Source organism: Erythrolamprus reginae, chromosome 2 (assembly GCF_031021105.1).
Source record: "Erythrolamprus reginae isolate rEryReg1 chromosome 2, rEryReg1.hap1, whole genome shotgun sequence".
Lineage (NCBI taxonomy): Eukaryota > Metazoa > Chordata > Lepidosauria > Squamata > Dipsadidae > Erythrolamprus > Erythrolamprus reginae.
Genome location: NC_091951.1, coordinates 81,663,000 through 81,682,837, shown reverse-complemented (window position 1 = coordinate 81,682,837; position 19,838 = coordinate 81,663,000). Strand labels below are relative to the sequence as shown.

The 19,838-nt window shown below is 37.0% G+C and overlaps 1 protein-coding gene across 1 annotated transcript in view; it reads left to right on the top strand.

Moving 5' to 3' along the window:
• The window catches only part of CACNA2D3 (calcium voltage-gated channel auxiliary subunit alpha2delta 3), a 700,147-nt gene that overhangs the window by 542,794 nt on the left and 137,515 nt on the right, over window positions 1-19,838 (top strand). The window contains exons 14-16 of the mRNA XM_070738505.1: window positions 3,148-3,219; window positions 4,581-4,661; window positions 8,589-8,663. Coding sequence (XP_070594606.1) covers window positions 3,148-3,219; window positions 4,581-4,661; window positions 8,589-8,663 — 228 coding nt within the window. The remainder of the gene's footprint in view (window positions 1-3,147; window positions 3,220-4,580; window positions 4,662-8,588; window positions 8,664-19,838) is intronic.

The window sequence follows — 19,838 nt, the reverse complement described above, 5'->3', positions numbered from 1 at the left end:
AACACCAGCAACAGTATTGTTTTTGTTTGAACCTCTGCAACATTGCCAAGTTCTTTCATTGTGATTTCTGAACATTTTCTAGGCATTTTCAACATTTATCTCAACTTTTCTTTTTCTGTTTCTTCCTATTTTGTTTCTTTAAGTAAATTGTATTTTTCAAGTCCTATATTAAATCAAAGGATTTTAGTGAATCCCTTAAAATAATTAAGTCACATTTAATTTTCCATAATACTGTACAGTAAAAGCTTAGGCTTCGCTGTCTAGATACTGAAAAAACAAGATTTAAGAGCCAGTTTTCCTTCTGATATTTCACTGAATGTCCCATTTGTGTAATGACCCTGTAATGTCAGTAAGCTAGACAGAGGGTGACTATGAGTCACTCAACTCTCATTGGTTATCTCCATTACTTCAGACCCTACTTTCTACTATGTGCAAATGTTCATCAGAGGTCCTACTTTCTGTTTCTTTATTCCCAGCACTCACGGGATTTGATATCCCATTAAACTAACAAGACTGTGACTAAATATTTGTTTTAATCATGAAATTCTATGCATCTCATACCTTCAGACCTGCAGGTGGGTAACTCAGGCTGTAGTTCCAGGAGTCAAATATTTTCTGTCCCTATCATTTGTGTAGGTGATCATTGATTTGCAATATTCCTCTTTCTTTTTTTCAGATCTCTTCCATAAACTGAAAATCACTAGAGCCTCCAGAGCTTAACCTTTCTAAGGTTTTGTTAAAATCTTTGGTGATATACCAGTAGTTGTGGGGCTGTTCTTTGAAGTATTATTGATTTCCACATATATTAACAGGAAGGGGAATATTTATAATTGAGAATTCCTGGAAGTCATTCTATTACATCCTGATGTTATCTCCTTGCAGATAGTACATTTGGCAGTGAATCCAGTATCCAGTGGCATACTCTATATTGTATTTGTATACATTCCTTATAGGAGTCACTCACCAATCACTGTGACTCTTCTTTCTTATAAGGCATCTTCTCTGGCATTTAGAGGGCCACCAACTTGCCTTCTGTTCTGTAATATCTCTTTATTAAATGCTAAGAATATGTTTTAGCTGCAGGGTCTAAAAACTCTTCTGGGTTGCTACAGTGAAGAATATTTTATGCACCACCAGACGTATCCTCTTCTTGTATTATGGAGAATTGCATCAACTATTAGATTCTGTGCAATATCTCTTTTCTTTCAACTAAGAAATATTTTATCCTTTCTTATCAGCTAAACTATGGTCATTTGCTGCAGCAGTCCTTTGATCTTTTTTTTGAAGATTGCGACCAGTGTGCAGTTACTACAAATATATGTAAGTGGTTAGGTTTTTTTGAGTATTGAAACTTCCAGTTGAGAATTCATGCTCGTTCATCCTCGTGTTTAGTTTTTAGAGGATCACAGTTGGAACTGCATTTATTCTTCCCTGAAGGTGGACTTGTATAAAGTAGCTAATCAAGATACAACCTCTGCAGTTAGCAGCTATTCAGATGACTTCAGATGAAGCTCAACATAAAAAAAAATAAAAAAATCTCAGAATATCAGTTTTGCTCCTTCCTTCTTCCTGCTAAACTCCAATGTTCAACTTGTTCTTTAAAACGGATTTGAAGAGCAGTCCAGGAAGTTTTAAATTATCATGAGTCAAAGGCAGGGAGAACAGGATAACTTTGGAATTGCTCTTGATGTCAGCCCTATAAGGTAGACAGGTTAAGAAATGATTGTCATATAGATCTAAAACTAATTTTGTTAGTACAGCTATAGTAATAGAATCTTGTACACGAGAATCTCCTTTTTCTTCCCTCACTTTATCTTCATGTGAATTACAATGGTTTCTTGGAGTGAGCTCAAGCTCTCATGTTTTTCTGGATTAGGTCACCTAATCCAAACCATTCCCAACATGGTTAGATTTACTTACATTCGCATTGCATTGATTATTTTAAGAGCATCATTTATACTTATAAACAGCCATGTGCAAATATTTTGTGAATCGGCAATTTTTGTTTTGGGATGCTTGAGTACAACTTTATGCGTCTCGTTGGAATAATACTGCAAAAACTGCTGATTTTACCATCTGGGGACATAATAAAAATAGATGGAATGGGTAAAAGAATCTGTGGAAGCTTCTATGTAGGAATTGTGTGTGAAGGAAATTCTTGAGGCACAGCCCATTTTTGTTAATAGTGTATGTGAAGGCTTTAATTTTAATTGGATTCTTAGTATTAGAAGATTAAATAATATTTTTTTCCTTACATATGAATTTTGTAGTGAAGTATCTAATATCTAACCATGGGTTTTTAACTGTATGCTTGTTTCACACAATATAGTTTACATTTGCAATATCTAAATCATATTAAGGCCAGGCAAACCTCTTGGGACTTGGAAAATCATGTAAGAAAAACTCTTATCTTATATTTTAGGAATAATCTCAGAAAACTCCTTCAACCATTAATTCAGATTCCCTCTCCTTTTTTAAAATATCAACTACTTGAAATCTTAATATGAAATTAATGCATGTTTAATTACAATGTATATCTTAAATGGGTCCAAGTTTTAGACTAGAAACCAATTTGGGTTTAGTCACTACACAGAAATGCTTTTCTATTTATCTGGAATTTCCCTGACATTTATATTTGCCTGAATAATGCAATCTGTGAGCCGGGAGTTTACAGAGGTTAGCAAGATTATCATCTACTCGTTTTAACATTGCTCATTTTGAGACTTCAGTATTACCAAAATTACAGTGATTTCTGTGTGATCATGCTGTTCATCAATAAAAGAATGCAGAAACCAGTTGAAGACCTGATGTCATTAATGCCCCATGTTTTTTTTTTAATTGCACTGGTGTGATTATAAAGGGATGGTGGTGGTTTCCTATGAGAAACCAAATGTCCAGAAAATGAATACAAAATTTGCATTTTATATCCAACAGATGAATGAACTATCACCAAGTGTTTTCTTTCTTTAAAGTCTTTTTATTATAGCCTTCGTCCACGCTTTTGAAATGAACCAGAACAATGCAACCTAGGTTTATATTTAAATTATTTTAGTGAGTTAGAAATCTTTTCCTTTGAGTGTTTTCATTGCTGTGACTTGATTGTGACCTTCGTTTGTGTTCTCTTGATCTCTTTTTTTTAAAACATAGCTTGCTGACGATCAGGGATTGGTTTTGATGACCACTGTTGCCATGCCAGTATTTAGTAAGCAAAATGAGACTGTAAGTATTCCCACAGTCATCGGCTGGAAAACGAAAGCTTTTAAACTAGCACATACAATATTGGAATGGCTTGATGAAATCATGGATTTTTCTGTTAGATTACGCTGTTCCCCCATATATTTGCACTCGCTGTTGAAATAAAAGCACACATTGTTAATACGAATGAGCATTAAATACTTTTTGAAAAATAGTGTCATGAATTCATAAAGCACAAAATTGAGAATGCCAAGCTCTTTATTTGCATGTCCATTGAAGCTTGTAAAAGGGAAAGGGAATATATCAAACAGGATATAAAACCTAAAATTGTTATAAAAGTTGGAAAAGTATTTGTTTCAATTACATGTAAGCATGTTAACTGCTCCTAGATTATTTGCATTCTGTCTCAAACATCTGAAATCATTATACACTACCTGGCTATGTACAACTCTTGCCTGCTGTAGCACCCTGCACATATATACACAATCAACTATACATATATACATGAGCACAAATGCATGCACTTTATTTTTGTTCCAATAGAATTCTTGATTAGAACAAATGTCTGTACTTATGGTATAAAGTTGCCTAAGGAAAAAAATAAGTTCAACAAAGCGTTAATAGGTTTTTAACATTCTGGATCATTTCTAACTTTTTTAAACTGCCTTTTATTAATACTTCCCTTTGAGATATCAGTTACCAGGATCAGGCAGCTGGGGAAGTAAGTGGCATATTCCCATAAAAGACAAGCGATTTATACAATCTGAAGAGAAACCAAAGTAAATTGCATAGTTCCATGCAAAGTTTTTCCACAATACACTTCCAGACTCCAAAGAGTTTAACAGAAAGCTTCCTTATCAGATGAAATGTTGCACATCATCTATGCTTTTCTTTCCAGGATTAGAAGGGGAAAAAAAGTTGGCTTTTGATTTTGGAGATTTGGAGATTAGATCCATGCAACAACTCATCGGGGCCTTTTGCTTTAACTTAATACTTCACCAAGCATCCTTCAGTATGGTTCTTCCAAGGAAGTCCCAATGGTGCTTTTTTTTTTTAGGAAGCAATTGGATTTTCTTGGATTTTCTTTGAAGATGTTTCACTTATCATCCACAAACTCCAAGGAAGAAGTCTTCCTTCCTGATGATGTGTGGGAATTGCTACATGGACATTGGTGCAGTTGCAGACTTGAGGTTGCCCAGGTTGACATGGACCCAGTGCTTAGACAGGCAGATTAACTATAGAGATCCTTATCTATAAATGAAGAATTACTGTATTCCTTGGCACCATTTTAATCCACATGGGATTAAACTGATTGGTTGAAACCTCTGGCTTTAATTGTTTATTAACCCAATTTTAAATACGTATATATATTTATTTTAAAATAGAGATCAAAAGGCATTCTCCTGGGAGTTGTGGGCACAGATGTTCCAGTAAAAGAACTTCTGAAGGCTATTCCAAAATACAAGGTAACTTATCCATTTGTAAACTGCTACTCAGTCAAATTTAATTGTATTTGTGGAACTGTAAATATATAAAATGTATAGAAACACTTCTATGGGAAAAAAAATGCTTTTATGACAAAAGAAAACTGGTAGAATTAATCAGGTCCATTCTACTTGTAGAAGTGACTGTACAGAGTCTTGCGCAAAACTGACATGATAAATGCTGGGCTGTGATCTTATTATACTATCTGAAGACCAGTGACAGGCTACAAAAATTTTTACTACCACACTGTGGGCGTGGCTTATGCAAGACGCCCTGCATTTTCTTTCAACGTCTTTCAGTGCAAATTGGGTCCTCTGGGGTGGAGCTCCATTTTTGCTACCCCACTGTGTTTCCCCCTGTCTGGGCCGTAGCCCGCCCCTGCTGAAGACTGAAGAAGATGTGTTCACTCTATAATGGTGCATCAAATTCTATTAAATTTCAGCAGCATCAATTTCACTTTTTCAACTGACATAATGTTAGATCCAATTCTTTGCAGATCACTGTAATAGATGCTACCTTCTTATGAAAAATAAAGCACAAATGTTGTCTGAGAAAGTTACAGTTAGAGATCACATCCCAAAATACTGTCAAGGAATCAGAAAATTCTTTTCATACCTTAGATATGAAATATAGCTTACTGCATGGAAATGATTACTCATATCCTTTAAAGGAGTTTTATTTTTAAACGTAAACTCTTTTACATTTGAGCAATTTTTCTTAATAATTTTTTTCCCAGTTTTTCCACAGATCAATTTTATTAAGACTTCTATACTTTGGCAGCTTACCAGAATCCCAACTGTTTGGTGTAAATGGCAATAAAATCAGAATGCCTTTTTGTAGCTTTGGACCTCACTCGGTGGACACTCCTGATATCACTATTTTAAAATGTGCCTGATCAGGACAGGCGGGCTATCTTAAAATCGTTGAATTAAACATTGTTTTGAAAGATCTTATCCACTTTTATGCTTAATCAGAGAGTTTTAGAACAGAGCTGTACTCTCATTGTATAAAAATCCACAACAAAATAACTTACAAGGGAAAAAACCCCTCCTCTCAGCAGGTTTTAGATCATTTCTGCATCCTGGGGGTAAAGCTAGGTTATGCAGAACATCTGTGAAAGCTATTAACAGTGAGTTTTCCACCAAGGGATGTTTTAATGACTGCACATCATTGATCTGAAGGTACATTTATTGCAATCAATGAGTGCATTCAGCTGTGTAAGAGAAGCATTGTCAAATAGAATGGGATTTTTTAGTGAAATAAGTATAGTGTTAAATTTGATTATGCGTAAACTTCTAGGGCTAATATAACACTGCATCATTTTAGATTATTTCCCATAGCTCTCTTAGGTCTGAAATTGGAAATTTATTCTTATTCATATCAGATTATTGCTTTATAACATGAAGAGGAAGAACTCAGAAGGAAAAAAACCAGTAATAATTCCCACATAAATCTTAGTGTTCCAATAGGAATATGGGGGGGGGAAGTGATTACCCTGCCACCCAGAACAAGCTCCATTGTTCATTTGTGATGTTGCATTTTGTCGATCTATGGAATGCAGTCAAGATATCAAGTCTTCTTTGTCTTAATCCCAATATATCTTACTTTAAATTAATGTTTTAAATTAATTATTCACTGGTAAATACCGTTGAATTTAAAGGCAAAGTTTCCAAAATTAAACTTCTTTTTCTGTGTTTATTATCCAATGTCAATAAATTGTCTAGCAGCCCAGCTAGGCCACAGCTGGAATAAAATTTCAGAGATTCCAGAGTATCTATTCCAGAAGCCTACTAGCTCTAAATAACCAGGTTCTATCATAACCTTCCTCAAGGTTAGCTGCTTCATATTTATTATTGCCATTGTCTGTCTTCCAAAAAGTGCAAGAGGAGAATAGGGTAGAATAGAATAGCACAGAACAGAATAGAATAGAATAGAATTCTTTATTGGCCAAGTGTGATTGGACACACAAGGGATTTGTCTTGGTGCATATGCTCTCAGTGTACATAAAAGAAAATATAGATTTGTCAAGAATTTTTCAAAGTATAAGACGCTCTGGAGTATAAGATGCACATTAGTTTTTGGAGAGGAAATCAGGGGGGGAAATTCTGCCTCTGCCTACCAGCATCCATCAGTATTCATGGCTAGTGTTCTTGCAGCATGGCTAGTGTCCTTGCAGCAAATATCCTGTTCAGCTTCAGCATGTTATCACAGCCTGATTCAGCATGAGCAGCTGATTGTTGGTTGAATCAACCTCCTGGAATACCGCCAATCAACTGTTCCAGGCTGCGGGGATTACCACGACCCATCACTGATTCTCTGTGTTGCATTTTTGGCCTCCACATGTTGGGTTTTGGCTTCCATGTGTCGCTTTTTCAGCCTGCATCTGTTGCGTTGTTGGCTTCTGCATGCTTCATTTTAGACCCATTGCAGGCTGCCAAGATCGCCACAGCACATTGCCGCCGATCGCTGCCTCTGCACAATTATTATTATTATTATTATTATTATTATTATTATTATTATTATTATTAATTAGATTTGTATGCTGCCCCTCTCCGTAGACTCGGGGCGGCTCACAACAATAACAAAGACAATGTAAGAACAAATCTAATAATTTAAAAAACACTAAAACCCCCATTATTAAAAGCAAGCATACACACAAACATACCATACAATGCGTTTTTGGCCTCCACATGCCCCACTTTTGGCCTCTGTGCATTGCATTTTCAGCTCGCACCAGACAGTGGGGGTCACCACTGCCACTGATCCCCACAACCTGGAATATTGGCCAGAAATGTGACTTGCAGAGGCCAAAAATGGGATGTGCAGAGGCTGAAAATGTTATGTGCGGAGGCTGAAAACACACCATGTGTAAACCAGTGGCAATGTGGTGTGCCAACCTCCGCAGTCTGGAACAGGTCTAAAACAGAGTATGCGGAGGTCAAAAATGTGATGTACGGAGGCTAAAAATGGCCAAAGGGTGGGGACCAGCAGGTGGGAAGGACTTCAACAACATTCGCTATATAAGATGCACAGACATTTCCACTCACTTACAGTAAATGCAAATGTTAGAAAAATAAGAGAGACGGGAAGAGTTACACTATACCAAACCTGGTTTACAAAATGCATGCAACTTTTTCAGCTCATTGAATCAAATAAAAATAAATATTCTAGAAAACAGCCTTAAATTATATAGAATGACCTACCACTACCAGAAAAAATCAAGAGGCAATAAGGCTTAATTAAAACACAGGTAAAAGAAGTTAAAATGTATTACTTCTTTAGATAAAAAGCATTTCTTTGCGTTTATTTCCCAGTATACTGAAACAGTAGACCTGTTTTTAAATTAATCTTCTCTGAATAGAGCACTAACCTTCGGATGTATCTAAATACTCAAGTTGGGTGCAGTCAGCTGTTTCCTACACTCCATCTTCAGGCTGACTGAGAAAGGCTGCAAATAACAGTGTACCTACCCTCTTTTTTAATGAGGCTGCTGTAAATGTTAAGAGTACTTTTTAAAGAAACAGTGGAGCTAATTTTGTCTTTGATGTTGGGAGAGATAACTAGCTTGATAAGAAGCCATGAACTTGGGCTTTTTCAGGAAAGGAATAAAACTTAGGCGTAAGCAAAAAACAACCTTAAAAATAGAATATTAAAAAGTATTCAAACCACTTTCTTTGGAGAAGGCTGTTAGAAAACACAAGCAACTAACTTGTGCAAAAAAGGAACCAACTGTATGTTTGAAGTGAAAACAATAAAAGGTCCAATTTTCAGGGAAATTTTATTTAAAAACCCCAGTGGGAAGCCAGGCAAGATAATCTCCTGCTGGGATTGTGTTGCAGCTACTTTACCTGTTGCTTTTCAAAGGACAAACTTATTCTCTGTGTTCTTATTTTTGTTCTTCCTTGCAGCTAGGAATTCATGGATATGCATTTGCAATTACAAATAATGGATATATTCTGACTCATCCTGAACTCAGGCCTCTGGTAAGATCATGAAAAGTTCAATAAAGGGGTTTCTTATATATTATTATTACACTTTCTCAACATATAGCAAATGTAGCATTTCATATTTTTTTAAAAAAAGGACGTATTATTGTTTCTACAGGAAACTGTTTCAAAAAATAGTTGATTAACGTAAATGGTGCAGGGATTTCAGTATGAGATCCAGCATAAATGACAATGGGAGTTGTTTGGTGATTCAGACAAGTGCAAGTTGCAGAGTAAAGGGCTCAGACACCTAAAAATGCAGAAAGGCAAAGCCATAAATTGCAGCAATTATGTACACTTACATAGAAATGGAATGCTGTATTTCTAGCTAAAAGCCCCCATTTGTCATGTTTAAGTAGACTCTAATTTATAAATTGTAGAACTGTTATACAAGCCCTCTCACCCTCCCCTTTAAAAAGACAGAATAAGGATCTTTCCTAGGCTTAAAATAAAAAAATAGTAATACAGGTAGTCCTCAACTTACGACCACAATTAAACCCAACATTTATATTGTTAAGTAAAATACTTGTTAAGTGAACTTTGTCTCATTTTACAAACTTTCTTGCTACAATTGTTAGATTGGTTGTTAAACAAATACAGTATATAACAATACCATTTAGATTCATATACTTATTTTATTTATTTATTTATTTATTTATTTATTTATTTATTTATTTATTTATTTGTCAAAGAAGTATAGTATTATAGTACATATTAACATAACATAACATAAGTAGAATGTAGTAATAGAAAATATAATAAGACAGTAGAACAGGGACATTAGGCACATAAGTGCACTTATTCACGCCCCTTACAGACCTCTTAGAAAAAGGGAGAGGTTGATTGTAGATAATGTAAGGTTGAAGATTTGAGATAAGCAACAACAGAGTCAGGTAATGAGTTCCAGGCAGTGACCACTCTATTGCTGAAATAATATTTTCTGCAGTCAAGTTTGGAGTGATTTACATTCAGTTTATATCTATTACATGCTCTTGTGTTGTTGTACATTATGATGTATGATTTTATGAACAACAGTTAAATCAGTTCGGAGACGATGTAGTTGTAAATTTTCTAGATGTAGTATTTGAAGTCTGGAGGAGTAGGGAAATTTGTTACGTGAGGAGGAGTGAAGCACTTGTACTTCTTGTGAAGTATTTCTGGATTCCTTCAATTGTATTAATGTCTGATATGCAGTGTGGATTCCATACAGGTCAGCTGTATTCTAGAATAGGTCTGACGAATGTTTTGTATGCTCTGGTTAATAAATCAGCGTTTCTAGAGAAGAAGCTACGTAAGATTAGGTTTACAATTCTTAATGCTTTTTTGGCAATGCTATTACAGTGGGCTCTAGCACTTAGGTCATTGGAAATGAGTACTCCACTGCTTCACAGTGCTTTACAGCCCTCTCTAAGCAGTTACAGAGAGTAAGGATATAATAATCTGGGTCCTCATTTTACCCACGTTGGAAGGATGGAAGGCTGAGTCAACCTTGAGCCTAACTGAGGTTCAATCTGCCAAACTGCTGGCAGCCAGTGATCAGAAGAAATAGCTTGCAGTACTGCACTCTAACCTCTATCTGGCTTCCCTGTTGATTTTACTTGTCAGGAGGGCCCAAAAAAGGAGATCACTGTGGTTGGTAAATCCACAGTAACTGAATTTAAAAATGCCTGGGTTAAACATATACCCATTGTAAGATAAAATACAGGAAATAGTATAAGGGCAGACTAGATCAGTGTTTTTCAACCAGTGTGCCGTGAGACATGGTCAGGTGTGCCGCGAAGTTCAGAGAGAGAAAGAGAACAAGAGAGAGAGAAAGCAAGAAAGAAAGAAAGAGAGAGAGAGAGAGAGAGAAAGCAACACCCCCCCCCCAATGTGCCCCAGGGTTTTGTAAATGTAAAAAATGTGCCGCGGCTCAAAAAAGGTTGAAAATCACTGGACTAGATGAACCATGAGGTCTTTTTCTGCCGTCAGTCTTCTATGTTGCTATGTTTCTATCACATGACCCAGGACACTGCAATTGTCATAAGTAGCAGTCGTTTGCCATACGTCTAAATTTTAATTACATAACGGTGGGGAAAGGATGGGTTCTAACTTACCTCGCTACCAGTTTGCTTCCTCCCATGCTGTGTGTCCGTGCCTCTTGGACGCATGCTTTGTGCTCACATGCATGCCCACTACCGAAAAAATCCGGGGGGGGGGAGCCAAAAACAAGATGACAACCGCATGCACAGTGCCGGAAACTCAGTTTCTGTGCATGCTCAGGATAAGAAATTTTTTATTATTGTGACATCACCAGAGGGTTGCTACCAGTTCGGGCGAACCAGTCCAAACTGGGAAGAGCCCACCTCTGCTGTGGGGATGCTACAACAGTTATAAGTGTGAAAAACAGTCATAAGACACTTTTTTCAATGCCGTTGTAACTTTGTACGGTCACTAAATGAACTGTTGTAAAACGAGGATTACCTGTATTCACTTCTATGTCTCAATTAACTGGTATAAGAACAGTTTTTCTGATGTGTCTGGTCTCTTGATATTGATTTAGTTTCGAATCATTTGATTCTGTTGTACATAAAGCTCTGATTGGAGGCTTATCCCTGTAGGCATTTGGTTAGTTAATATTTACATGTTAGCAGATTCTGTCAGATTAAAAGATGTTATTGGGACATCCCCCAAAAATCTGCCAATATTTCCGTCCTGTATCCCTATGTTTCTATTTTAAAATGCAGCAAAACTGAAGAACAATATTATTGGAAGCAATATGCTGACTCTGTAAACCATTCAGAGAGGGCTGTAAAGCATTATATTAGTCTAAGTGCTATTTCTATTGCTGTATTCTTTTGAACCAGTTTATTGTAAAAAAAATAGTTTTGAAAACTTTCCCTTGTACCATATCTTGGACATGAAAGACTTCATTTGTTACATCTGTATCATGGAGATTAAAGGTTAAGATTCCCAGCTGAGAATAACTAAGGGTTTCATGCAGTCTCTTTATCAGCACAGTTCTTCTCTCTACCTGTATCCAATGTAGTCTGGGTGAAAACTTGCTGAACTCATGAACCCAGCTAACAAGTAAAGCAGCATATGTTAAGGAGGGAGGAAACAGCCAGCCACACAGGAACTCCATTTTCAGTACCAAACAATGGTACTAGTGGCCCCAGGGGGCCAAGACATCTTATTCTGACTTTGAGGCTGAAAGTAGCTACTGGATAGTGGCTACTTCAAATACAGCATGACTGGATCATGAATGAGTCAAAGGAAATACAGTGGTACCTCTACTTAAGAACTTAATTCGTTCCGGGACCAGGTTCTTAAGTAGAAACATAAGTAGAAGAATTTTTTCCCATAGGAATCAATGTAAAAGCAAATAATGCGTGCAAACCCATTAGGAAAGAAATAAAAACTCAGAATTTGGGTGGGAGGAGGAAGAAGAAGAGGAGGAGGGGAGTCGCTGCTGAAGGAAGAAGGTGAGGTGAAAGGAATAAAAAAAATCCAAAACTTTAAGGCTTTAAGTCTTTTTTTTTTTTTAAGAGGGACTCTGAGATGGGGAGGAGGAGCATGCACCTTCAATACACCCAGCACAAGGCTGCCTCCCATACACTGGCTGCTGCTGCTACTATCTGCTGCCTCTTCCTTCCCATGCTGAAGGGCTCCTCTCTCCTCTCGCTCGCTCGCTTTGTAGCCGGTGCCTTTCCTTCACTGTGGTGACTCCTCAGCTGCCCAGAGTGAAGGGAGTGTTTCTTTTCTCTGGGCACTGGCAGAGGTTCATTCTCTGTCCAAATACCCAGAGAAAGGAAAATGCTTTGTTCGCTCTGGACTGCCAAAGCCTCCTTAAGCACCATCAAAAAGGCTCCTCTGGCAGCCCAGATGGTCAGGATTAAAGAGGGAATGGCAGGAAACTGGCCGGGGCTTGGTGCCGCTCTCAAATTTCCTGGGAAATTTTTCCAGGCTCGGGTTCTTAAGTAGAAAATGGTTCTTAAGTAGAGGCAAAAAAATCTTGAACACCCGGTTCTTATCTAGAAAATTTCTTAAGTAGAGGTACCACTGTATCATGAAGAAATAGCAGGAAAAAATGGTTACAAAATTGATGTCATAGTTAGAGACAGGTGAGGAATTAATAGAGTTGGAAAGGACCTTGCAGATCTTTTAGTCCATCCCCTGCTCAGGCAGAAAACCCTATGCCATTTCAGAAAAATAGTTGTCCAATCTCTTCCTAAAAACTTCCAATGTTGGAGCACTCACAACTTCTGGAGGCAAGTTGTTCCACTGATTAATTGCTCTAAATGTCAGGAAATTTCTCCTTACTTCTAGGTTGCTTCTCTCCTTGATACAAGCTGTTATAGTAGAAGAGAGAATGGTTCTGAAACATTTTAGCTTAGGTCAGATTCAGTATAGCTCTGCAGCTTGGCGTACAATTATGAATAATATAGTTCAAGAGCTTGTTGCAACACTGTTATCAAAAAAGTTCTACTTTTTAAAAAAAAATTGGCCAGGCTACAGAGTTCCTTGTTAAACAAGCTTTTGACAAGTGTTCTTCTTTTTTTTAAAAAAAGTCATAAAAGAGTAGGAAATGAAAAATGGAATTTGAAGTGGGAAAGTTATGTTGTTTCTTAGAATAATATCCACTATGGAGATCAATTCTTTGATGCTTTTGAGGCACTCACAAAACCCACGCTCCAATTCTAGGCTGTATGTCCTTAAGCCTATGGAAATATGCAAATATAAATTAAAATTGGATCATTGCCATGATAAAAGGGAGTTACAAGTGAGACAGGGGTTCCTATTCTGTTATCTCCTCTTAATTTATGGTTTTGCCATTATATAAATTAAATTGCATAAATTCCCTGTTTCAGAGGGATCTATGTAATGTATTCTAACAATAATAAATGATCCAGGATTAGCTGGCAAATGATGTAATTCATGACAGCAGGTTTTTTAAAAATGGGGAGAAGTGGTTATGTTTTCTATCCTTACATCACTGACATTTCTGGCTCATTAACATACACCATCATTCCCTTAGAAAGATCACATATAAAGTTATGAGCTTGGAATTGAGCACTTTGAATTCACTATCTAATTCTAACTAATTCTAATTCTAATTAAAACTAATTCTAATGCTATTTCTACTTCCCTAGATAAATTGGCCCATAAGTTGAAAATACACCCCCCAAGTTGGGGGACACAGTGGCTCATGGCTAAGATGCTGAGCTTGTCCGTCAGAAAGGTCGGTGGTCCCTAGTGCTGTGTAACAGAGTGAGCTTTCATTACTTGCGTCAGCTTCTGCCAACCTAGCAGTCCAAAAGTATGTAAAAATGCAAGTAGAAAAATAGGGACCCACTTGGTAGGAAGGTAACAGTGTTCTGTTTAACTTCAGCGTTTATTCATGCCAGCCACTTGACCTTGGAATCATTATCAGACAGTTTTGGCTCTTCGGCTTTGAAACGGAGATGACCCATCCCACCCCCCAAGTCAGGAACAACTAGCACGTATGTGCAAGTGGAACCTTTACCTTTAAACATCATCTTAGGTACAGTGTCTACACTGGTGCCTTCCTAATAGGTTGAGAGTAAATCTCCCATTCCCAACTCATAGTTACTGGGAATTCTGGGAATTGTAGTTTCAGGCCATCTGGAGACTCTCAGGCTATAGAAGTTAGGTTTCACAGAGATGCTTCTGGCATGAAGATCAGTTGGCGAAATGAACTCCAATGATCAAACTGTGACTAGTAATAACTAATGACGGGAAATTTCCATTTGATGACCAACAATTTGTTTGTTTGTTTAAAGTGGTGCTATGATTACTGGAATTGTTTATTTCATGGGAAATTGAATTTCTTTTGGCTCAGGAATAACGAAATAACTGCGTCACAAAATTTGTCATCACATCAGTTTGGTTTATAGGATTTAGATGACTGGTTTTGTTTAGGTTCCTTGCTTAATAAAATATTAGCAAATGAAGGGCGGAAAAGTAAGATGCTAAAGGCTGCCAAATACCCGTTTCATTTTCCCCCCTGAAAACACAATGCCAGTTCAGTGATTGACCTACAATTCCATTCTAATTTCTTTTGAGGTGGGGGGACCCAATAGTTGCTAGGATGTGGGTCTCATGAAAGCAATTTCATGAGACCCGAGTCTTCGGAGAGGGGCGGCATACAAATCTAAGTAATAAATAAATAAATAAATAATAAATTTAACAATGCTCCTGTTTAATTATTTGGACACCATGCTCAGGTCTAAAACAAGCATCCTGTCTTGTGACTTCAACATACGTTAACTTCCATCATTGTTTGCTGGTAGCCATTAATCAAGGAAAAACCCTTGATTTTCAAATATAAACATTTATGGTCCATTGAGAAATGATAGAATCTTTGGTCCAAATGGCTGGAGTAAAATTATTTTAGCCAAAAAAACCTTTCTTTTTCAAACTGGTATTTTCCAAAACCCATGTTGGCTATGAATTACTATAAGTGTTAGAATACAAGACAGCTGGAGGACACCAAATGGAGAAAGACTGCAGTTTTATATGCAGAAATCAAGTGAAATTTTCAACAATCTTTCTGTTTATTTTATACCCTGTTGAATGTTTGTTCTCTGCTACAATTATAAACTGTATCCTTATATAATTATTCAATGGAATCAATGTTCTGCGGAATAAGTTCTGTAACGAGGAAGCATCTTTTGACCAGATTTAGTGAAATGTTGTTAATGCACCTGTATTAATCTCTATGCATCCGTAGCTTCTAATATTGAAAAGAGGCAGATGAATGAATTCCTGCTCTCCATGCCAGGGATGAACTGTATAGAATGTGACGTTAGAGGGCAGCATAACACTGCCATCTATAACCATCTAGTGAGTCTGGCAGAGCCTTCACCGGAATCCAAACAGACAGAGGCATTATTCAAAACACACACAAACACACACACAACTTTAAATCATACATGTTTTGGATATATTGTGTTTATGTAAAAAGTGAAAGTTAAAACTTGAATTGAATGTGTTTCTCTTTACTGCAAAATACAGTATTATTAAAATGCAGAAACAAAACCCCACTGGCATTTAAAAAAAATAGCAATAAGGAAACAGAAACTCTATATGTTTCACTTTCTGCTACATTTAAAAGCTCTGCTTGGATGTAGTATGGAAATATTAACAGGAAATGTTTCCACGGTCCGAAGAAGTAGCCTTGAAAAAAAAAGATATATATTTAACACACACACACATGGAGCCATTCCCTCCCACCACACATACACATAAGAGGAAAGCAAAAATCAGAAGCTCAGTGATACAGCAGGCAGCCAACAATTTTATCGCAGTTATCAATCAGGTCTGCTCTTGTATTACAAATCTGAATATAGTAATGTAATATAATATGGAGCACAGCTGAAAAAAAAGCATTAAACCCTGCATCTTTCCTCTCTTTTTCCTGCAACCTTGTTTGACCTCCAAAGCTGATCTGTGAAAAAGTATTGGGTAGGATTTGTGGACTGCAGGAATCAGTAGGATGTTCATCTTTTTGTCTCATTAATAGAAACTATTTCAACAAGGAAACTACGGTATGTGGTGGAATTTATCAGAGTTTGTTGCATAAAAATCAAAACTAGGAGCACACACAGTTAACTGATTCAGCTAGATTCATTAACTTCTTTATAAACATAGTAATATATATACACAATGCCAAAACCAGCTTATTTCTTCAAGTAAACACAAGCAGGAGAGTTAGTGTCATTTCAGCAGAGCAGACAAGCACAGAGTAAGCAAAGATTGCAGAGTGGGCTGAGCTACACCATTCCTTAAGCTTAAGTTTTCTGCACAGACTCAGATGTGCTTAGCTCTCATTGGCTGACTTAGTTGCTATGCCTATTCATTGGCTGATCTTCTTAACACGGCTGTCCCAGTTCATGAATATATTAAGAGACTTTTACTAGCAGCACGGTCTGAATACATTCTGTCATTTTTTTCTCATATCTTAAAAAGCATAATAGGCACGCCTTAATAAATGATTATTTTTTGTAAAAAGCAATATCTTGTTAAAAATCTTCTTAAAAACTTCCAGTGTTGGAGCATTCACAACTTCTGGAGGCAATTTGTTTCATTGATTAATTGTTCTAACTATCAGAAAATTTCTCCTTAGCTCTAAATTGCTTCTTTCCTTGATTAGTTTCCACTCATTGCTTCTTGTCCTATCCTAAGGTGCTATTTTGACTCCCTCTTCTTTGTGTCAACCCCTAAGATATTGGAACACTTCTATCAAGTCTCCCCTTGTCCTTCTTTTCATTAAACTAGTTCTTCATATGTTTTATCTTCCAGTCTCCTAATCATCTTTGTTGATCTTCTCTGCACTTTTTCTAGAGTCTCAACATCCTTTTTACAAAGTGGCAATCTAAACTGATTGAAGAAAGTTCAAAACTGATCTTAGGTCAACTCTGTTTGAAAAGTGTTCATTGGATAAAACCCACATTAAGTTCAACTTTAGCTGCTGAGCAGCATTTCTCAACCATGAAGATGTGTGGAGTTTAATTCATCTGGAGCTGGAGAATTCTGGAAGTTGAAGGCTAGAATTGCATAATAATTAAGCTAAATAATTGAGCATTATATTGTTAATCTACCACTCTGAGCATTTATTGAAGATAGGATTGGAGGTTCTATTTTTAATTCTCCTTTTGCTGAAGTATGTATATAAGAACAAATAATATGATTTCCTAATTGTCTAAGAATTATAGCATCTTCAGAGAAAAAAGTTTTTTTGCCCCTACCTTGTGGAATGCTGATAAATGTTTAAGAATTGGCCCTGCTGTTATAGAGTTTTCTGATTGAGCGGGGTGGGTGGGGGCGGATTAGAAGACCTCCAAGGTATTTTCCAACTCCGTTATTCTGTTGTCACTAACCTGCTGAACAGCTAATCAATGTGTTTGACACAGTGGCTGTCAAATGCCAGGGAAATCAGGAGATCCAGGTAGTGCAGATATAAAGATTTATTGCAGGTTTAAGTTCTTTACAAGAATCTGAACTACTAATGGTCAAAGCAGTTTGGTGGTAGATAAGGAATTCACATCTCTTTTGGCAATGAAAGGACTCATGACTTTACGATGCATTTGAACCCTCTCTCAGACCCAGCCTGGTCATGCATAATGGTTCAGCTCTGCTCTCATCCAATTAGTAAAATTTCAGAAAATTGTTAAATCAGTTCTTGTGAGCTACTGCCTATTCTGCTTCATCTACTTGAGAAAAATATTGGAGTGGAAATTAATCTGAAAACTAGAAAGAATATTTGAGTTAAATAACTCTTCTATTTTTTATTTTTAGAAAGCCTTATAGCATTTCGGGTTTTATATATCAACATCAGCAATTTGAGATAATCAGTATATTCTGAAGCTTATTGAATCAGCTGGCATTTTCTGACTCAAGTTGAAATTTTGGAACATTCCTCACTAACATTTGCTGTACTTTTAAAAATATTCCCCTTAGCTTCCTGACTTTACATTGTTTCAGAATTAGGATCAGGCAGAAAAATGAAAAATCCAGCAAGAGGATTCAGAATTGTTTTCCTCTATTAATAACAACAGCAGGCTGAGTGTTGATTTGGGACAGAGTAAGGACGTGGTGAAGGTGCTGAGGTGTCTCCCAGGGGCCACTGCCAGCAGGGACAGGAGGAGGATTACAAACATTGTCAAGGCTGTGAGTAAAGGTAATAACATTGATGTGGTGGTGCATCTTGGCACAAATGATTTGTCCCAGAGAAATGTCAATGTAGTAAAAAGAGATTTTCAATGTCTAAGTGTGGAGCTGGGTAAAATAGCAGATTCAGTGACTTTCTCAGAGGTGTTACCGGTTTGTGGCCAAGAGGATAAAACAACGTGTATCATAGAGTTTAATGTGTGGTTAAAGCAGTGGTGTAAAGCTGAAGGTTTTGGCTATGTAAGTCATGATGTCAGTAGGTGGTCTAATAGGGAGTTGTTTAAGAGGGATGGTTTGCATCCATCTTACAGGGGTACCCAGGTACTCGGTGAGGAATTCAGAACTTTTTTGGACAGGCATTTAAACTAGGTAAAGGGGACAGAGATGTAACTGATGTGGGTGATTTCTGTCCCCGACCAATGAGGATAAAGCAGTTTTTGGAAGCTTATGAAAAGGGAGCTGCAAATAAAATAGATGTAGTTGTTGATGATAAGGGGCAAACTAATAATGAAAATAATGTTCTTCGTGTAATGTGCACGAATGCTCGAAGCTTGAGCAACAAGCTCTGTGAATTAATGGCCATAATATCTAGAGATAATTTGGACCTGGTTGCCATAACTGAGACATGGTTTAAGGATTCTAATGAATGGGAAATATCCATACCAGGATATACACTGTATAGGAAGGATAGAATAGAGAGAAGGGGAGGTGGAGTAGCCATTTATGTTAAAGAAACTCTAAAAACAACACTAATTCAAAATACATGTCAAGATCTAGAGACCCTCTGGATTTGCATGCAAAATAAAGACGGTTCTGTCATTAGAATTGGGGTGATCTATAGGCCTCCAGGGCAATCTGAGGAATATGACAACAAGATGGTGGATGAAATTACCCAAATGGCAGTAAAGGGAGATATTGTGGTTATGGGTGATTTCAACATGCCTGATGTTGACTGGAATATCCCCAGTGCCCTTACATGCAAAAGTAAGAATATAGTAGAGGCCTTTACAGGAGCAGCTCTGGCACAGCTGGTTAAGACACCAACTAGAGGGGAGAATATTCTAGATTTAGTTTTTACAAATGGGAATTGGGTTTCAGATGTCAAGGTGGGAGAAAATTTAGGTTGCAGTGACCATCTATGTTTGTGGTTTGATGTAAAAACTCATTGTGAGCAATCCTATAATGCAACCAAAGTATTGGATTTCAGAAAAACAAATTTTAATGCAATGGGGGAATATTTAGATAATGAATTAAAGGGGAGGGATAAAATGGCAGGAGCGAGCACCCAGTGGACTGTATTTAAAAAGGCCATCTTAAAAGCCACTGGACTGTATGTAAGACAAATAACTAAAGGTAAAAGGAAGAAGAAACCGCTATGGTTTAGCAATGATGTAAGGACTATAGTCAATGAAAAAAAGGCTGCCTATAGGAGGTATAAAGAGTCTGGAAGTATAGCTGATAGGGAGGTGTATAAAATGAGACAGAAGGAGGCGAAGCAGA